The 17,568-nt window shown below is 38.1% G+C and overlaps 2 protein-coding genes across 36 annotated transcripts in view; both read right to left on the bottom strand.

Moving 5' to 3' along the window:
- Positions 1-10,909, bottom strand: part of PHKA2 (phosphorylase kinase regulatory subunit alpha 2) — a 238,320-nt gene extending 227,411 nt beyond the window's left edge. For 9 of the 28 annotated variants that reach the window (XM_034434190.3, XM_034434258.3, XM_034434276.3 and 6 more), the window contains exon 1: positions 10,424-10,909. The gene's annotated coding sequence lies outside the window, so the exon portion shown is untranslated. Of the gene's footprint in view, positions 1-10,307 lie in introns of all 28 variants that reach the window. The other 19 variants (XM_034434200.3, XM_087871381.1, XM_087871390.1 and 16 more) reach the window with 12 other exon arrangements.
- Positions 10,910-14,009: 3,100 nt separating this feature from the next.
- Positions 14,010-17,568, bottom strand: part of ADGRG2 (adhesion G protein-coupled receptor G2) — a 220,965-nt gene continuing 217,406 nt past the window's right edge. For 7 of the 8 annotated variants that reach the window (XM_087871373.1, XM_087871377.1, XM_087871379.1 and 4 more), the window contains 2 exons: positions 15,654-15,806; positions 14,010-14,837 (listed from right to left, as the gene is read on the bottom strand). In XM_087871373.1, coding sequence (XP_087727499.1) covers positions 14,653-14,837; positions 15,654-15,806 — 338 coding nt within the window. In that variant the 3' untranslated portion in view covers positions 14,010-14,652. The remainder of the gene's footprint in view (positions 14,838-15,653; positions 15,807-17,568) is intronic. The other variant, XM_087871374.1, reaches the window with a different exon arrangement.

Below are 17,568 nucleotides of genomic sequence, written 5' to 3'. Positions count from 1 at the left end.
TAGGGAATGGATATGGGCTTCTACGTGTTGAGCTGCTGTAGGGTCCTTGAATCATTCTCGTAGGGCTTGCATAAAAGCATCAAGATCATCAAGCTCTGGGGCTTCCTAGGAAACTGGCCTTAACACTTGCTAGTTCAACATTTCAGAGAGAAGTTAAACAAGGATCTTGTCAGCCCTCCAGTCCCACTTCTCATTGAAGGGGAGCAACATTTTGAGATCAAAGAAATCCTTGATTCCAGAAAACATAGAAGTAGAGTACAGTACTTGGAGGCTTGGAAACATTTCCCTTCCTCTCAATCGAAATGGGTGAATGAGCGAGATGTTAGAGCTCCAAAGCTTTTACAAAGATTTCATAGTAAATACCCTGATAAGCTTTAAGAAGTTTGGGATTTATACATATTATATGTATGTTGAATTTCTATCATTTGATTCTACTCTATTTCCATTTGTTTTTTTTAAGACTAACGTCTCTTCTGCAGGCGGGCCGAATGTCAGCCTCATGATGCTTGCTTGCTTTCGGCTGTCATTGTAATGGGAGGGGGGAGGTATTGTAGGTATTTGGGAGGGGGGAAGTGAGCTGGTGGAGATGTCTCGAGAAAGGGAGGAAAATTCTGTCTTTTTAGCAGCTTCAGAGGGAGCTGATAACTGTCAAGGTCAACCGTTCCGGCATACCAAATAGATGGGGCCGCCTAAAGAAGTACCCCACATGACACCTTGGGGAGATGTAGATTGGACATTTACCTTGGGACTGTGGGGGGAAGGATTTGAGGAATGCTTTCAATATGTAATTTTTGCGCCTATTGTCTCAGACTTTGTTTTTCTTTCGCTGCATTCAGTTCATACTCAGTAAAAGTATCTTTCTCTACAAACATGGAGTTGGGGTTTTTCTTTCTTGAGCTTTGAACGGAGGCAAGCCTGACAGATCTGTACCAGAATTACCTGCCCAGGGGGTGCCACATAGCCTGCAAGCATGGTACCGCGTGGCCACAGAGCTGGAGATCGACCTGATGGAATTCCATGAACAGACCGAGCATGAGACCTGACTCCACCAGCCAGCAGAGAGGTGAGCAGCTCCCAGGGGAGGGAGGGAGGGCACTTACATCCAGAGGAGGAAAACCCCATCAGAATCTTGGTGGCTGATTTCCCTGTGGAAAGGTGGGAAGCCAAGCTGCCAAATGCCTCGCACCGTGGCCAATGACTACTCCCCCTCCTCCAAGCCAACCAAAGAAGAAAAAACTCCACCAAAAGAGAAAACTCATACAGGGCAGTGGGTAGTAGAGTTCTCCCCTCCATACAGTAGGGAGAGGGAACTCTGGCCCTGTCAAGATGAGACCAGTCTTCTATAAGAACAACAGCGAAGGAGAAGATGACCTAATAGGAAGTGGCACCATCATCCCTGATTGCTAGTGTGGAGATTTTGATGTACTCCTCAGGAGTAAAAGGGACCCTTATGGCCTTGTTGGACTCGAGGTGCACCAGATGCCTGGTCAGTCCCCAAGTGGTAGAGAAGCTAGGAATGAGGCTAAGGGAGCCCATAACATTTTCCCAGATAGACAGTTCAATAATGGATTGGAATGCCAGTGACTTCCCTAACTGAACCTGTGAAACTAAAAGTTGGGACCCACATAGTGATTTATTGTGACCCAGGGATGACAGAGGCCATGGTCCTGGGCCCGGCATGGTTGAAAAAATGGAGCCCATCTGTCAATTGAGACAGAGACAAATGGCAGATGTAAAGTAAAACCAACCACTCCGAAGCACTCTCCTCCAGATTGACCGCAATGATATGGGCCCAACTTGTGTCATCTGGGTACATCACCCTATATATAACGACCCATGTGGTGAAAAACGTGAGCCAAGAAATGGGCTCGGTGGCTTGGTCCACCAAGGGGGGTGTCTGCCAATCCTCCCGGATATATTAGAATATATCCAGGAAGTGGAATGCCAGCTGACACCACTGATGCTAGGACCCTGGCTGCAAGCACTTGTGCCAAGACCCCAACCTTTGCTTGTGCCATCAGTGCTGCTGGTTGCAGTGGAGAAATAGGCATGGCAAAGGTCATTGCTGCTTGCATTGGGGCTCCAGTCTCAGCTACAGCTGCTGGTGCCACTAGCTGGAGTATAGAAGGAGGGAGAGTCACCAGGCCCATTGCGGTTTTCAGGACCCATAGGCAGGCAGTGGCAGCTGTGGTTCCTGCTGTTGTTTCTCCATCCCTCCAAACTTCTCTCTCAACTGCTCCATGGACGGGCTGCAACCAGCAATTGCGATCTTCCACTCAGTGGGGTCATTCCATTCAGCTAGTCACCTCACTTTCCATTACTGCCTTGGACCACATTGACCCTGGCAGGGAGAAGGGGATCTTTAGCCTCTGTGGCCTTACCCATATTCCTCGCCCAGCGGGCTTCCCTTACTTGCTGCTTTATGGTTGCGAATGGCTGCTCAGGCTTCTCAATTCTTTGCTTCAGGCACATGCCAGCAGCTGGTGTCCATGTTCCGTCTTGAAGCAGTACCGATTCCTCTCAAGCCAGGATCTCTGCCAGCTTCTTTTTCTCCTCTGTGTCTTTGGCCGCAACTGACATCTCAAGGTTGACCTCCTGGTAGAGTCTAGGTAGGCTATTACTGAGAGAACTGGCTTAATGTCAACCGTCCCAATATGCTAGCCAACAAAAGAAACTGCTGAGACATTTTTGTTCTCCAAGGTTATCTTTACTGAAAAGCCATGTGGGTAGAGAACTGGAAAAGCCAACTCTAACATTTCATGTGTGACAGCATAAGATAAATTCTCCTTCCCCCATCCTCCCATGGTCCTATGTCCACCAATCAATTGTACCTGGATTGTTCTGATAACAATCTGTTAGCTTTGGACCTTCTCAACATTGGTGACCTTGGAGTGGAACTGTCTCTGGCTCCAGATGGCACACTTGCATTCCAGAGTTTCTGTCCCAAATCACCCATACATTCCAATGCTGTCTCTCCCCATTCCCATTATTGTTCTCTGGTTGCGAGCAAGCTGCGTAGTGAGTCAACTATGACAGTCACTCTCCAAAGAGTAGAAGTGATATAATTGAAAAGATAATAATTTTGCTGGAAGGGCAATGTTTTGTCGTCGTCCCCCTGCCAGTTTTTCAGGGTGAAGATGGACTTGGAAAACAAAATTTCCTACCTCTAGATTTAAAATCCCACTAACCCCCAAACTGGCTTAAATTGAACCCTTAATACTATGTATTAACTTGATGTCCTTGTCCACACTATGTATTAAAACATAATATGGTTTGCTTGTTTTGGCTTTGCCATAGTAATTTATAAACCATGGTTTATAATTTGTCATACATGAACACAGGCTGCCTAGAACACTTCTTTGCCTAAAATGTCATAAAATATGTTTATCAAGTAACACTAGAGCTACTAGATCCAGGCTACACAAATCTATCATGACCACCAAATGGGCAGAAAGAGATATAAAATACTAAACAATTGTTGCTATCTTGGGCGACCTTTTGAAATACAGATCACATATATATTTTGCTTATACCAATCACTAAAATATTTCTGTCTGGGAAACATTCTGATAAAACCCCTTAAATTCATATGAAAATTTGAACAAAGAAAGCAATTGTGCCTTTAAAGCAGCTGCAATTATATATATACTATATTAAAACTATAGCAGTTTTTCTAGTAAATTTTCTGCTTCTATTAGTCCAGACAGATCTGAAACCTATTTCTGCAAAATGCAGCTCTAAAATTAATCAATATATGGAGACAAACTAGTCGACTGCCTAAATTGCTAATATTCAAGATTGTTTTCCTATGTGTGAATCTAGACGGCCATTTCCTGTTTTCTGGAGCATGCCTTATAAGAAACTTTATGTTTACCACATCAAGCACAATAGTGTTTGTTAACTGAAGAAAAAAAACACTAAATTTCTATTTGGAAGTGTTTTAGATAAGGGGCCATGTAACTTTCTGAATGTTTTCACTTTTTTAAACCTTAACATGAGTAATTTACAATGTGGTATGTAAATCTTGCAAGGAATAGCATGAGTTATATAATAAAACGAAAATAAAAGATAAACCACAGGATCCAGATTTGAAGACTTAATGTCCTCCTTTTCCAACTTGCATAGTCCTTCTGATGCATTGGTGTTGGTTGAGAATTTATAGGGACCGTAACCAGAAAGGGACCTGTCAGATGTAAATGCCTTATTCTCCAATGTGTAAATAATGTATATATGGAACATCAGAGGTTAACTTATTCTTTGGACTTTAATGTATACATAACTTACCACTCCCATTCCTAGCTCCACCCCTTGTATATATAAGGAGCCACCCTCACCATTCTCGTTGCTTCTACCTTGAATATTCAGTGAATATAGAATGCCTATCATAATTAAAAAGAAATATATTTAAAGCTCTAACTCCTATTATCTTTATTGAGTCTGATCCTGAAAATATTGCAACAATCTGGTAGCAGAGGATGGTTAATTGACTCAATAAGTAATTAAAAATGTCCAAGAAAGATAGGCCCAACACCAGGGCCTACAGCAAAGAAATAGAAACTGATCAAGAGATGATCAACGAATCCACCAATGCGATTTCGAGAGAATCCGAAGAATACACCACTGAAGAAGAAGAACTAATGAGTGAAAATAATGACCAGAAAGAAATCGAAATAGAAAATAACGAACTCAGGTCAGAGATATTAAAGATACTAAAAAGCCAAAAGAATGATGAAAGTCTCATCGCGGACCTCCAGGAGATACTGAAGAACAGCGGAGCAGCGAGAGAAAAAAACGTCATTAAAGAAAAACCCAAAGATCAAAAAACCGTAAGTGAGATGACTACTGAGAAAATAGTTGTTAAAAAGAAAAGATGTGATCCCGCGCGAAATTTTGAATGGCAGCCATCTTGGTTTCAACGAACTTCAAAAGAGAATGGAGCAGAGCCAATCAAAACGCTCAGTTCAAAATTTCTGGCGCGAAAAACACTATCAGACGAAGAAAGTGAGAAAGAAGTCTCAAACTCTTCAGATGATCCAAAATCAGAAAGTGAAGACGATTTAACAAAATCTCAAGTAAAATCAGCAATGAAAACACTTTTTGCTGCTTTTGGGCCAAGACTGAAAATTACCAAGACATCTACGAAGAAGCAAGAAATCAAACCGGCGACTCAAGACCTGCACGCTCCCATCCTGACTTCGAAAGCGACGACGCCCGAGCCCAGAGAGCCATGCCGATTTCGCCCTACACCACAGACAAGATCGAATACCAACGCACACAAAAAGAAGAAAAGAACCGTCGCCACCACCAGAACCCCAAAAACCGAGCCAGAGACCGACTCATCTGAGGAGGAGCGGATCGAGAGAGCTGAAAGGGAGAGAACCTTCCACGACGCCACCAAAGAAGAAATGAGCAACGCGCATGTGCGAAACTACGTAGACGACCCAGAAGGACTTGAACTGGCCAGAGAACCGCGCAGACTCATTGCAAGCATCCCAATGCCGTTCTGTAATTTCCTGCACTTGAGAGATCACGGACTGCCCCAGGTTGTAAGTAATGGACAGAATAATGTAGGTAACTTACCCAGTGACTTCCCAAAACTTAGAATTGATGGCATTAATTTACAAGAGTGGTATCAACAGCTTCAGGTTATTTTCATGAAAGAAAATTTACTATTCTTTATAACTAGCCCTCCAAGAAGACCTTGGACTTTAAAAATAGATTGTTTACATCATAGAGCATTTTTCATAATAATATCTAGCGTGTCTCCTGCAATGTATCATAGCATCAAACCAAACCTAACTGTATCAGAAATAATTCAATGCATGTTTAATCTATTTCACAGCGATAGCGTAGCTACAACCACAAGAATGTCTAAGGATTTCTTTTCCTCTAGAGTAAAACCAGGGGTTTCTATAAGTGAGCATTTGATAAATCTAAACAAAATAAGAGCTGAGCTACAATTGAGGGGGGAAGTGATTTCAGATCAAACAATGAAAAGTGTTATTATCAATTCACTTGATCCATCATGGGATAGCTTTATGTCACACTTAGATACCATTAATTTGGGATATTTATCCATAGAAAGTCTATCTAACAAATTGATAGCAGAAGACAATTCAAGAAAAAATCGATCCAGTAACCAAACAGACCACAAACCTTTTAGGAAAGTAGTCTTTCAAGATAAACATAATGAGGCCTTTAGATGCTACAATTGTGGATCCAGGGAACATAGTAGAAGAGACTGTCCCAAAGTCTCAAGAGAGAGACATAGGCCAGAATATAGGAGCAAATATAATTACAGACAATCTTCCACAGATAGACACAAATATAGAAGTCCACCAAATTACAAAGAAGGTAGAGGGGGTAGAGAAAATTCAAAAGAGAGGAAATCTGGGTCACTGAATGGGCTAAATAAACAAGACAGCACCAGAACACAGCAGGATGAGAATAACAATTGGCTTATTGATTCTGGTGCAACAAATCACACCACCAACAACAAAAGTATATTATCTTCATTTATAGAAGATAAGTTTGTGATAAAGGTAGCTAATCAAGAAAAGGTTCAAGTACTAGGCAAAGGAAATGTGACCTTGCCTGGTCTAGGGAAAATAGAGGGGGTATTATTAATCCCAGAAATACCTCACAACATACTAAGTGCCATAAAATTAAGCAGAGAATCTGATATCAATATAGTTTTCTCAAAAGGGAAAGCAACTATAGAAAAGAACAAAACAAATGTAGGTACTGTAATGATAAAAGGAGGTCTACCCTATCTGATAACTAAAGAAAGATGTTTACATAACATTGATTCAAATATGGAAGATTGTATTGAAGCAGATGATGAAAATGTCAGTAACAGTGACAATGATGAGTGTAGAATAACTCATGATCACAAAAATACATACAAGGAAAAGAAACCAAAAATAGGTAAACCAATTCATGATGAGTGTGCTCACATCTTACACAGGAAGTTAGGACATGCAAGCTTTCCTGTAGTACAAAAAATGACTGAACACGCAGAAGGTGTCAAAATAAAAAATTGTGAAAATTATTTGGAATGCTCAGTATGTAAATCCACCAAACTAAAAACCAGTCCCAGACCAAAAAAATCTAACAGATCAACTAACAATATTTTTGATTTGGTACATATGGACTTAGTTGGTCCATTAAGTCCCTCAATTACCTATAGAAAACGTTACTTCCTAACAATAGTGGATGACTACAGCCGATATGGTTTTGTTTACACATTAAAGCACAAGGATGAAACATTTCAGAAATTTAAGGAATTCTACAAACGTATAGAAACACAACATAATATCAGAATAAAGCAAATTATGACAGATAGGGGATGTGAGTTCATGTCTAAAGAATTCTCCCAATGGTTAAAGGATAGAGGAATGTTACATTTCACGTCCAATCCTTTTTCTGCATTTCAAAATGGAGTTGCAGAGAGGAAAAATTCCACACTACAAACCATGATTAGGTGCACATTAGAGGATGCTGGTTTAGGCAAACAATTTTGGTCAGAGGCATTACATTATTCGAATTACACTCAAAATAGAACCTGGTCCAGTATTGTGAATAAGACACCATATGAGGTGATGTACAATAGAAAACCCAAATTATCACACATGCACATATTTGGAGTCACTGCAGACGTACACATACCTAAACAATTGAGGAGAAAGGGAGAAAACGTATCCAGGAGATTAAGATTCATGGGATACGAAACTGGAACCAAAGGGTACAGATTTATTGATAGTAATAACAAATTTATAGTATCCAGAACAGCTGTGTTCCATGAACAGGCCAATTGGTCAAAATTACACCTTAATGAAATATTTCCTAATAAATGTAAAGATACGATATCTTGCGAGGAAGGAACAACAGAAAATCAAAATATTAACAAAAGTAAGAACAAAACCAAAACTTGGACTAATAGTCAGCATAAAATAAAGACAGACACATTAACAAAAAAGGAAGCTAGATATTTGCATGATAACCATAGCAAGCCTGAAAGAACTATTAGAAACAATAGAAACCAAATACCAAATAAATACAAAGATTACATAATGCATATGAATGGAGAACAAATAACACCTAATACATATGAAGAAGTATTGAAACTTCCACATGAAGAAAGAGAAAAATGGGAACTAGCTATGGAAAAAGAGATGGAAAGTTTACAAGGATTAAATGTATTCACACCTGCGATCGCACCTAAGGATAAAACAATTATAGGTACCAGGTGGATTTATAAAATTAAGAACTTAGAAGGAGGCAATACCTTATACAAGGCTAGACTAGTTGCACAAGGCTATGCACAAAAATATCTAGAAGACTATACTGATACATATTCACCCACAGTGAGAACAGAGAGTGTCAAAACAGCCCTTGTAGTAGCATCTGCACTCAATCTGGACGTATTCCAATATGACATACAGACCGCATACTTACATGCAAAATTAGATAAGGAAATATATGTAAGAGCACCACACAGTCAATACACTAATAAGAACGAAATTTGGTTATTAAATAAGAGTCTGTACGGATTAAAGCAATCCGGCAAAAGATGGTACGATTGCTTGGTAAAAGTACTTAAGACCATGGATTTCAACGCCACCACTGCTGATAATTGTTTCTTTGTAAAAAAGAGTAATGATCATATTGAATTTGTATTAATTTACGTGGACGATATTTTATACATTGGAAAGCATAAAGAGAGCAGGGAAATCTTTGTAAATAAGTTAAATGAACACTTCTCACTGAAATCTCTGGGTAAAGTGAATAAATACCTTGGTGTGCAAATTAACAAAACTAAAAGGGGATTCAAACTTACACAGAAAGATAAAATCATCGAACTCCTAAACAAATGTAACTTAAATAATGCCAAAACCTGTGACACCCCTATGCAAACTGATTTTCTTAGAAACACTGATGAATCTTCCCCTGAGTTTAAAGACAACACATTTTACAGATCAGTTATAGGTTCACTCCTTTATATATCTAATTGGACTAGGCCAGATATTGCATTACCTCTCAATCTATTGTCAAGATATGTTAGTAAACCAACCTTGTATCATTGGGAAGCTGTCAAAAGAATTCTAAGATATCTGAAGGGTACATTAGATTTTTGTTTAATGTTGGAACCCAATAATGACAGAGAACCAAAAATTACTTGTTATGCTGATGCAGATTGGGCTGGTGATACATCATGCAGAAAGAGTACTTCTGGTTATGTTTTTCTATTGAATGATTGTCCAGTTTACTGGTATACTGGTAAACAAGAACTAGTAGCCACTTCTACTACAGAAGCGGAATATGTTTGTTTGTCCAAGGCTGCAAATAACCTTGTATGGTTCAATGATCTGATCACTGATGTTTGGAAGAAACCCACTTTACCATTTATTATGCATGAAGACAATAAAGCGGCCATTGAAATATCCAGATCCGATGCAATTGGACAAAGGTCCAGGCATATTGATATAAAGTTTAAGCATGTGAGACAACTGTCTCAAGACGGATTCATTAAAGCAATACATTGCGATACTTCTGAACAATTAGCTGACATATTAACAAAACCCTTACCTTCTAAACAACACAAATATTTAACTTCTAAATTATATGTATTATATTGTCCTGAATCAGAATGTAATTGGTGTTGTGTAACGAACCGGCATTTAGAGGGGGATTTGTCAGATGTAAATGCCTTATTCTCCAATGTGTAAATAATGTATATATGGAACATCAGAGGTTAACTTATTCTTTGGACTTTAATGTATACATAACTTACCACTCCCATTCCTAGCTCCACCCCTTGTATATATAAGGAGCCACCCTCACCATTCTCGTTGCTTCTACCTTGAATATTCAGTGAATATAGAATGCCTATCATAATTAAAAAGAAATATATTTAAAGCTCTAACTCCTATTATCTTTATTGAGTCTGATCCTGAAAATATTGCAACAGGACCAAATCATCATAAAATCACAAGCATTACAATTTATATAGAATTTGATTAGGAGAGCAAAAAAGACTAAAGCCTTTGTGACAATATTAAAACATGTTACTTCATTACACATTATAGACCATATGTCCAGGGCTCTACGATGTCCTCCAATACCGAAGTAAAAGTGATTCCAAAACATTATGACACATAAATATTTAGATAGAAACACAAATATACGCAGCAGGACTAGGAAGTGGTCCCAGTGTCATCGAGTTTGGTTCTCAATAGATATTTATTAGATACTTCATCGCAAACTAACCCCACTTCCTCGTAAGTCCGATGCGCCATGGATCTTACCTGCCAAAGACTGACACGGGCTCTAATTTTCCAGCTAGCGGCAATCTGCTTCTCCAAGCTATTCTGTCGGAAGGAAATATTCATCGTCCCCTACTCCAAAAGTAAAACCAACCTACCAAATTCTTGCCTGCCCAATGCTACAGTCGATGTTGTCCTCTAAGAATCCAATGGCTAGTTTGCAAGGTTGCAGCAAGGGAGTCTTTGTAGCCGATCACAGGGTTTTGGGTGGGTGGGGTGAAGAAGGCTCTTCCCGCGGAAGTCCGCGACCCTAAACATGCTTAGGCGAGGCTAATTAAGTGCACGCGCCACCGAGGCCTGAAAAACGCTCCTTCCTCATTATTAGACTCTTTACAGGACCCACAAAAGCCCGAACCAAACACCACCTCTTTCTCAAAAGGCTCGCGCTTTTAGCCGCGTCCTGAAAGTTCAGTAGAGAGCCTTAAAGCTTAAGATATTGACATCGGTCTTCAGATGCAGGCTAGCGACGGGAAGAGATTTTAATCGATAACGTATAGGCTCAGGGTAGAGGGAAAGCGCCCTTCGATTTATTTTTACCGTTATGTTAAAGGTATTTTTATGAGGCTGTCAGGACTCGAATGGCTGCAGACCGCCTTTATTTTGCGTCAGCAGGATCCCAAGGAGCGAGTTGGTGATTCTGAAGGTCGAAGTTATGCGTTTTGCAGGTCGTGATTCGCTCATATAGAGTTACAAGCTTTAAAGTGGTTTAAAATTACTGCACTGCTTAAGGATAGCTGTGTTAATACTTGTAAAACAACCGCGAATTACTTTAAAGCATTTTGGGCAGATAATTTTAGACTTCAGACTGAATGTTCTTGACTAACCACTTCTTTGAATGTATATTTATTTAAAAATTTGTCAGCCATATTTTAACTTTTTACCAATTCTGCTATGTGGTATTTTATACAATAGAATCTGTAGTGATTTGAGAGATTAAAGATTGAAGTCCTTGCAAGGCCAAATCATGGAGTGCATTTTGTATAAATTATCATTTTTATGGATGAGAATATTTTTAATATAGCGATACAACATCAATATCATTGTGATATGTTCACCAAAACGCATTATGGTATCTTGGCTACTGTTACCGGTAGGAGATATTTTATAATGCTTAGATATATCCCTCATTTCATGCACACTCAAGAGTAGTTCAAAAGAAAATTTCTGTTAACTTTGTTTATAGGAATCAGACAGACAGACAGATATAGATATAGATATAGATATATGGCAATATATTTAGTATAATGACAAAATAGTCTATTGTATGTGGATGGGTTAAGAAATAGCTCAAAATTAAGTCATTGTAAGAATATAAAAGTAAATTCAAGTATCAGGCATGGAGATAATTGCAGGATGCAATTAAGACTTCATCTCAGCAGTATTAGTTGCTGAGATGGAAAATAGTACTTGATTTTCTATACTTAAAAATATTGATGCAATTTGTAAAGGGACTTTTCTCCTTTAGTCGGATACACATTTCATAGAGGAAAACAAGAAAAAAATCTGTTTATATTAACAAAGTTGGATGCATTTCAAATGGTGGCTTTTCCTAGTATCTTGAGATGTATCCCTGGACAGTAGAGAACTTTCTGAGATCTTGAGTAGTCCTAATAACAAGATTGCCTTGCTGTGGATTTCTTAGATTTCCCCCCCCCCCATGTCTTGGAAAATACCATATTAGCTGAACAAATATTTTTATAGTACTTAAAACTGGAGTATTTATCTTGAATCAATGTCTTACCTAGAGTTGCTTTTGTCCAGTCCAAAGAGATGAAGGGTGTGGAGGTGGTATGGATATAAGGCATTCCTTTAGCCTGAGCTTGGGAACAGACATAAGTTTCCTCTGAAAATCATGATTTCTTTATTTCATACTTTCTGCCATCCCCATCCCCCAAAAGCTATGGAAAATATTCATGGAGTTACCTAAAGCAACTGGTGAAGCTTTGTTTGACATATTTGCAATTAGTTGTCCAATTAAATATAACTTGTGGCAGCTGCCTTAGAGCCTTTCTGACATTTCTGTCATTAATGTTACACTTTTACACTAGAAATTAAGAACTTTGGTATTGCAGCAAGATTGCAGGTCGTCAGTTATATTTACTAGATTAATCTTGGTAATACTAAATTGGATCCCAGCCGTTTTCCAACTTTTTTTTTTATGTGAGGCAGACTCGATTTCTAAAACAATTTTTAGTAAAGCATTGTTGAATAAAGGTTCATGTGTATGTGTTATATATATACTACTAACTGTAAACATTTTAAATAAATAAATAAATAAATAAATAAATAATTTTATTTCTATACCGCCCTTCTCCCGAAGGACTCAGGGCGGTGTACAGCCAATTTAAAAACACAACACACAACAATAATTAAAAATTAAAATAATTACATAGATTTGGCCGATTTAAAACCCCAAACATTTAAAATACCCCAATTAAAATTATTAAGTTGATAGCCCTGCCTGGCGGAACAACAGGGTCTTCAGTGCGCAACGAAACACTCGGAGGTCGGAGATCTTGCGTATTTCCGGGGGCAGTTCATTCCACAGGGCTGGGGCTCCCACAGAAAAGGCCCTCCCCCTGGGTGTTGCCAGCCGACATAACTTGGCTGATGGCACCCTGAGGAGACCCTCTCTGTGGGAGCGGACTGGTCGGTGGGAGGCTATTGGTGGCAGAAGACGGTCTCGAAGGTACCCGGGTCCTATGCCATGGAGCGCTTTAAAGGTGGTAACCAACACCTTGAATCGCACCCGGAAGACCACTGGGAGCCAGTGCAGCTCGCGCAGGAGGGGTGTCACGCGGGCACAACGAGTTGCGCCCATAACCACCCGCGCGGCAGAATGCAGAATATACTGCATAATTTCCTAAATAGACAAGTAAATATTACTTTAAAGTATTGTTGAAATCTATTAATAAATCAGAATAAATCTTAATATGTAATTAAAGACATGCTGTTTTCATTATTTTTTATAAATAGAAATTAAAACAATTTCATCTGGGAAAGTGTTCAGTTATCACACATTTTGATGTTTTAAGAAAAAAGATCAGATCTTTCATAGATCTGAATATTTACATTTTTTATCTTTGTATCTTTTACATTGATTTACATAGATTTACATTGTAAATCTGCATGCAAATCTTTTAGATAGTTTTTAAATAACAAGGATTCAGAAAGAAATTTACCAATTTGGCAACAGAGGTCAAGGCTGACTTCATGTGAAAATACTATCAATTTCTCAAACTATCTTGTCTCTACTCCCCTTTCCTGTTAAAAAGTATCTCTGGCAGATGAGTTGTAAACCCAACTGTGCTGCCCATAAATAGTGAATTGTGTTTGCTGAAGGGTCTGTATGGGTCTGTTTCCACAACCATCTCTTTGGAAACTATAAATACCAGTCCTTCTCAAGGGATCATTAAGAAACCAATTACTCCTCCAGTTTCCTCCCTTTGGAAAATGCCATGATATACTTGTAGCTATTACCTGAAGTATTTGTTTCAACCTTCAACCCAGATTGGTTTATTTTAATAATGTGACAGTATTCTGTATAGAAATATTTTGTACATTTCCCTTTATCTTCTTAAAATAGTTCTCCCCCCCATCCCAACCCCCCCATCAAGCTATTCATAAGGAAGTTGTAATACTGACAAGCAATAAAGCAAACAGTTTCCATTGTTGCACATCTCATATTTACAGTTAGATGGTTTATTTAACGTTACCATTTTAAAGTTATTTACAGATAGATACAAATGGTTGTATGCCAGAATAATAAAGCAATTCATGTTTGTACACTAATTACAGTAAAACTTCAAAAGTACAAACTTATTTTTATACAAAGGAATATTAACAATGAATTAGAAATCAATATAAATTTATTGGATAACCAAAAGACAGACAGTTTTCTCTCTATAAAAATATGTCTGACCACATCCTGATAAAAGGAAGTTATAATGCCACGAACATTATTCAGAAAGTTAGTATTTGCATCTTTTTCAGACTTTAGCTTATTTGTATCTGTTTTAACATAGCATTATTGCATTATAGTTTGAGCTATTTGTAACTCAGTCAAGTATATAAAAAACTTTTAAAACTCAAATTTTGGGGTGGGGAAGGAGCAAATATGCAGTTGTTCATGTTTTGCAGCCACAAAGCTATTTTTATCATATGTTGTTAATATCTATCAATGGTATTAAAAAGGGGAAATATAGAATTTTTGACCCCAAAGTTGAAGTTTTGCTCCTGTACATTAATGACTTTTTCTCACATTATGTGTAACAGTTAAAATAAACCTGTATATTACTTGGTAAAATAATGGAAAATATTTTAAAAGTCATAATGGTTCCATAAATTGCAGGCTCTTTTTTTCGGAAGTCCTCCTCAGTGAAATGCAAGACTTTTTATGGGATATATCATTGTTTACATGAAAGACATGCTGTTTTACTGGAAACTCAGGAAGCTGCACATCACTATTCTGTACATGGAAAGAAACACCATTTTTTCTCCGAGATATATTTTCTGAAATATAAAATTAAAAGAAAAATGTTTATTATGATGTAGCATTGATAAATCACTGGGCCTCAGTATTGTTTTCCTGTGATGTCATAGATACATCCAATCAACTCCTGGAGAGGCCTTTCTCATAACACCCTAAGTACTTGTTAGAATGCTAATATCACTTTCTGGATTTTAATTTATATTTATTAAATTTTTGTCCCTCACAATGACTCTGAACAGTTATCCAATGGAAAGTCCTGTATCTACTAATTACTAATACTAAACAGCCTGTGGAAAAAGGCCATGTTTTTCCCTGTAATATAAATGATTAATTAGGGCTGAACAGTGGTTCAGAATCAAATGTGGCAAAGTACTCCAGAGGACATGGAGGCATACTTGTAGTACTTTTCTACAACCCCTTAAAGCAATTGCCTCTTTCCCACTGCATATTTCTAGGAAACATGCATTTGGATTAAGGGGTTGCAGGCAGTTGTTACACCCCTGCATGCTTCAAGCGGTCTTGTTGCTTTCAAATTTAAAATATTGTCCTACCTTATTAACCATGCTAAATATGGTGGCAGCACATAGTAGTAGCCAAGATACCATAATACATTTTGGTGAACATATCACAATGATATAGATGTTTTATATTAAAAAAATACCCATAAAATTTAAAACACTTACAAAAATGCATTCTAGAAAATAGAAATGGTTTGGCCTTACAAGGACTTTAATCCGGCCTTATCACATAACAATTGACCCATTCTTTAATCTCTTATTTTGTACTGCCTACATTAAACATATTGTTGCTCATAAAGAATACTTTAACATACATACCATTACCATTTGAGTGCACAGAAGAATCATTGCTCATTAGCATCGATGTGGAATTAGTAGAGTTACTGTTGAATTGTAAAGAATGTGAAGAATTGGATACACCTTGGTTAATATTCTGCTTCCTTAAGCCATTAGTAGCAGTTCTACTCCAGTCTATAGTAAAAGAGATTTCAGAACAATGTGTTATATATTAAAGTCCTAGTGCTTTTTTTGTAGCGTGACACAGTTCATCACTTGTCCTGCTTACTTCCCCTGGCATCTGTGTTCAGGAAGAATCAGATTAGCTGTGTTTCCCTCCCACTTTTTGACGCTAGCTTTTTTTTTTTTTACATTCAAATAGAAAACAGTCCAGAATTCTTTTTATTTGGCATGATAACGGCACAATATCTTAAGGAAACGAAATATCTTATCATACATATTTTGACAGCAAGACTACTGTTCGCTCAAAATTGGAAATTAGACCAACTCCCATCCAAAGACAAAATCATCGCAAAGATAACAGAGTGTGCTGAAATGGACAGATTGACGCTGGAACTCCAGGAAAAGGAAGAAAGCGAATACTATCTTGTATGGCACCAATGGTATCAATGGCTGGAAAGGAAAATCAGCAATAATGTAGAGGACAGAAATTAGGGTAAAGACTTACATAAGGAGATGAACTCATAAGAAATGTAAATTTGTAGTGTAAAGTTATAACGTTGAAATTAGATATTTAATAATTACTCTTTATCAAAATATATAAGCTCAACGACATATATTCTGTTGATGACAAAAACGTATATGTAGAATGTTAGGTGGGTTTGTAGGTGGTGGGTTTTTTGTCTTTGTATTGTATTGTAGTGTATTGTCTTTATATCTGTGTGTATATTTTAATAATAAAAAAAATATTAAAAAAAAAAGAAGCTAGCTTTTTTTGAGATTGTGATATCTGAAATGCATAAAGTCCCAAACACAACTTCCAGTTGGCACCGCAGGCTTCGTGGATGGTTTCCTTAGACCGCCAGCCCCGCGACTTCGTAAAAGCCGCTTTGACAGCGCAAATTGGCTGTCTGGTGGCTGAAAAACCTCCCCTTTGGGAGAAGAAGGAGAGGAGAGCCGGTGGGTGAGAGTAGAGCTCCCCGAAAGTCCTCTGGAATAATTCCAGCGGCTTGGAGGGTGAGAGCTCCCCAGTCAGCCCGCCAAGAAGCTCCGAATCCGGGACAACTCTGTGCAAACACAGTTAGAAGCCGCGACCAATCCTGCTGTCAAAAGTGAGTTTGATTGATTATATGCAGAGTGGAAACAGGAGAACAAGCCGTAAAGTAACAAAGCTTAACTCTGGACTTACATTGTTTTAAATTGAATTTGTTTGAGCTGGAGGCTGAAGATGGCGCCTTTGTTATGGGTGTGAGAGTGAAAGTCAGTAGCGAAAGTGCTTATTGAGAACTTTCTGTGAGAGTGGATTAAAGCTGCTGGAATTGAGAGCTTGTGGAGAAAAGACTATTTTGCCTGATAAATTAGAGACTATAAATTACAAACTTTTCAAAATTGTTCAAGGAAATTTGTGGCTTTGAAAGGAAAAAAGATCTTTTTTTTTTTTTTAAAGGCTTCTAAACAAGTTAAGCGAGGAGTTGTTAAAGGAGGGGGAGGTTCTCCAGTTGTGTCAGTGGTGACACAGAAAGCACCACTTCCGGCTGATTCACAGAGTCAGGAGGCTGCTCTTAATGATTTCAAAGAATTTATGAGAGAAGCCATGAATAGTCAAGCTACAGCAATGAAAGAAGCCATGAATAATCAAGCTACAGCAATGAATAACTTAACAGTACTTGTGGAAGGGAAATTAAAGAAAGTTGAAGAGGATATAAAGTCAATTAAAGAAGTGGTTGCAATAAAGCATGATGAAATAAGAGATGATATTGTTTATGCAGTATCAGGA

The sequence above is a fragment of the Pantherophis guttatus genome, chromosome 5, assembly GCF_059756535.1.
Source record: "Pantherophis guttatus breed Tessera chromosome 5, ASM5975653v1, whole genome shotgun sequence".
NCBI classification, from domain to species: Eukaryota; Metazoa; Chordata; class Lepidosauria; order Squamata; family Colubridae; genus Pantherophis; species Pantherophis guttatus.
Note: the sequence above shows the minus strand (reverse complement) of the source record. Positions and strands in the feature narration are given on the sequence as shown.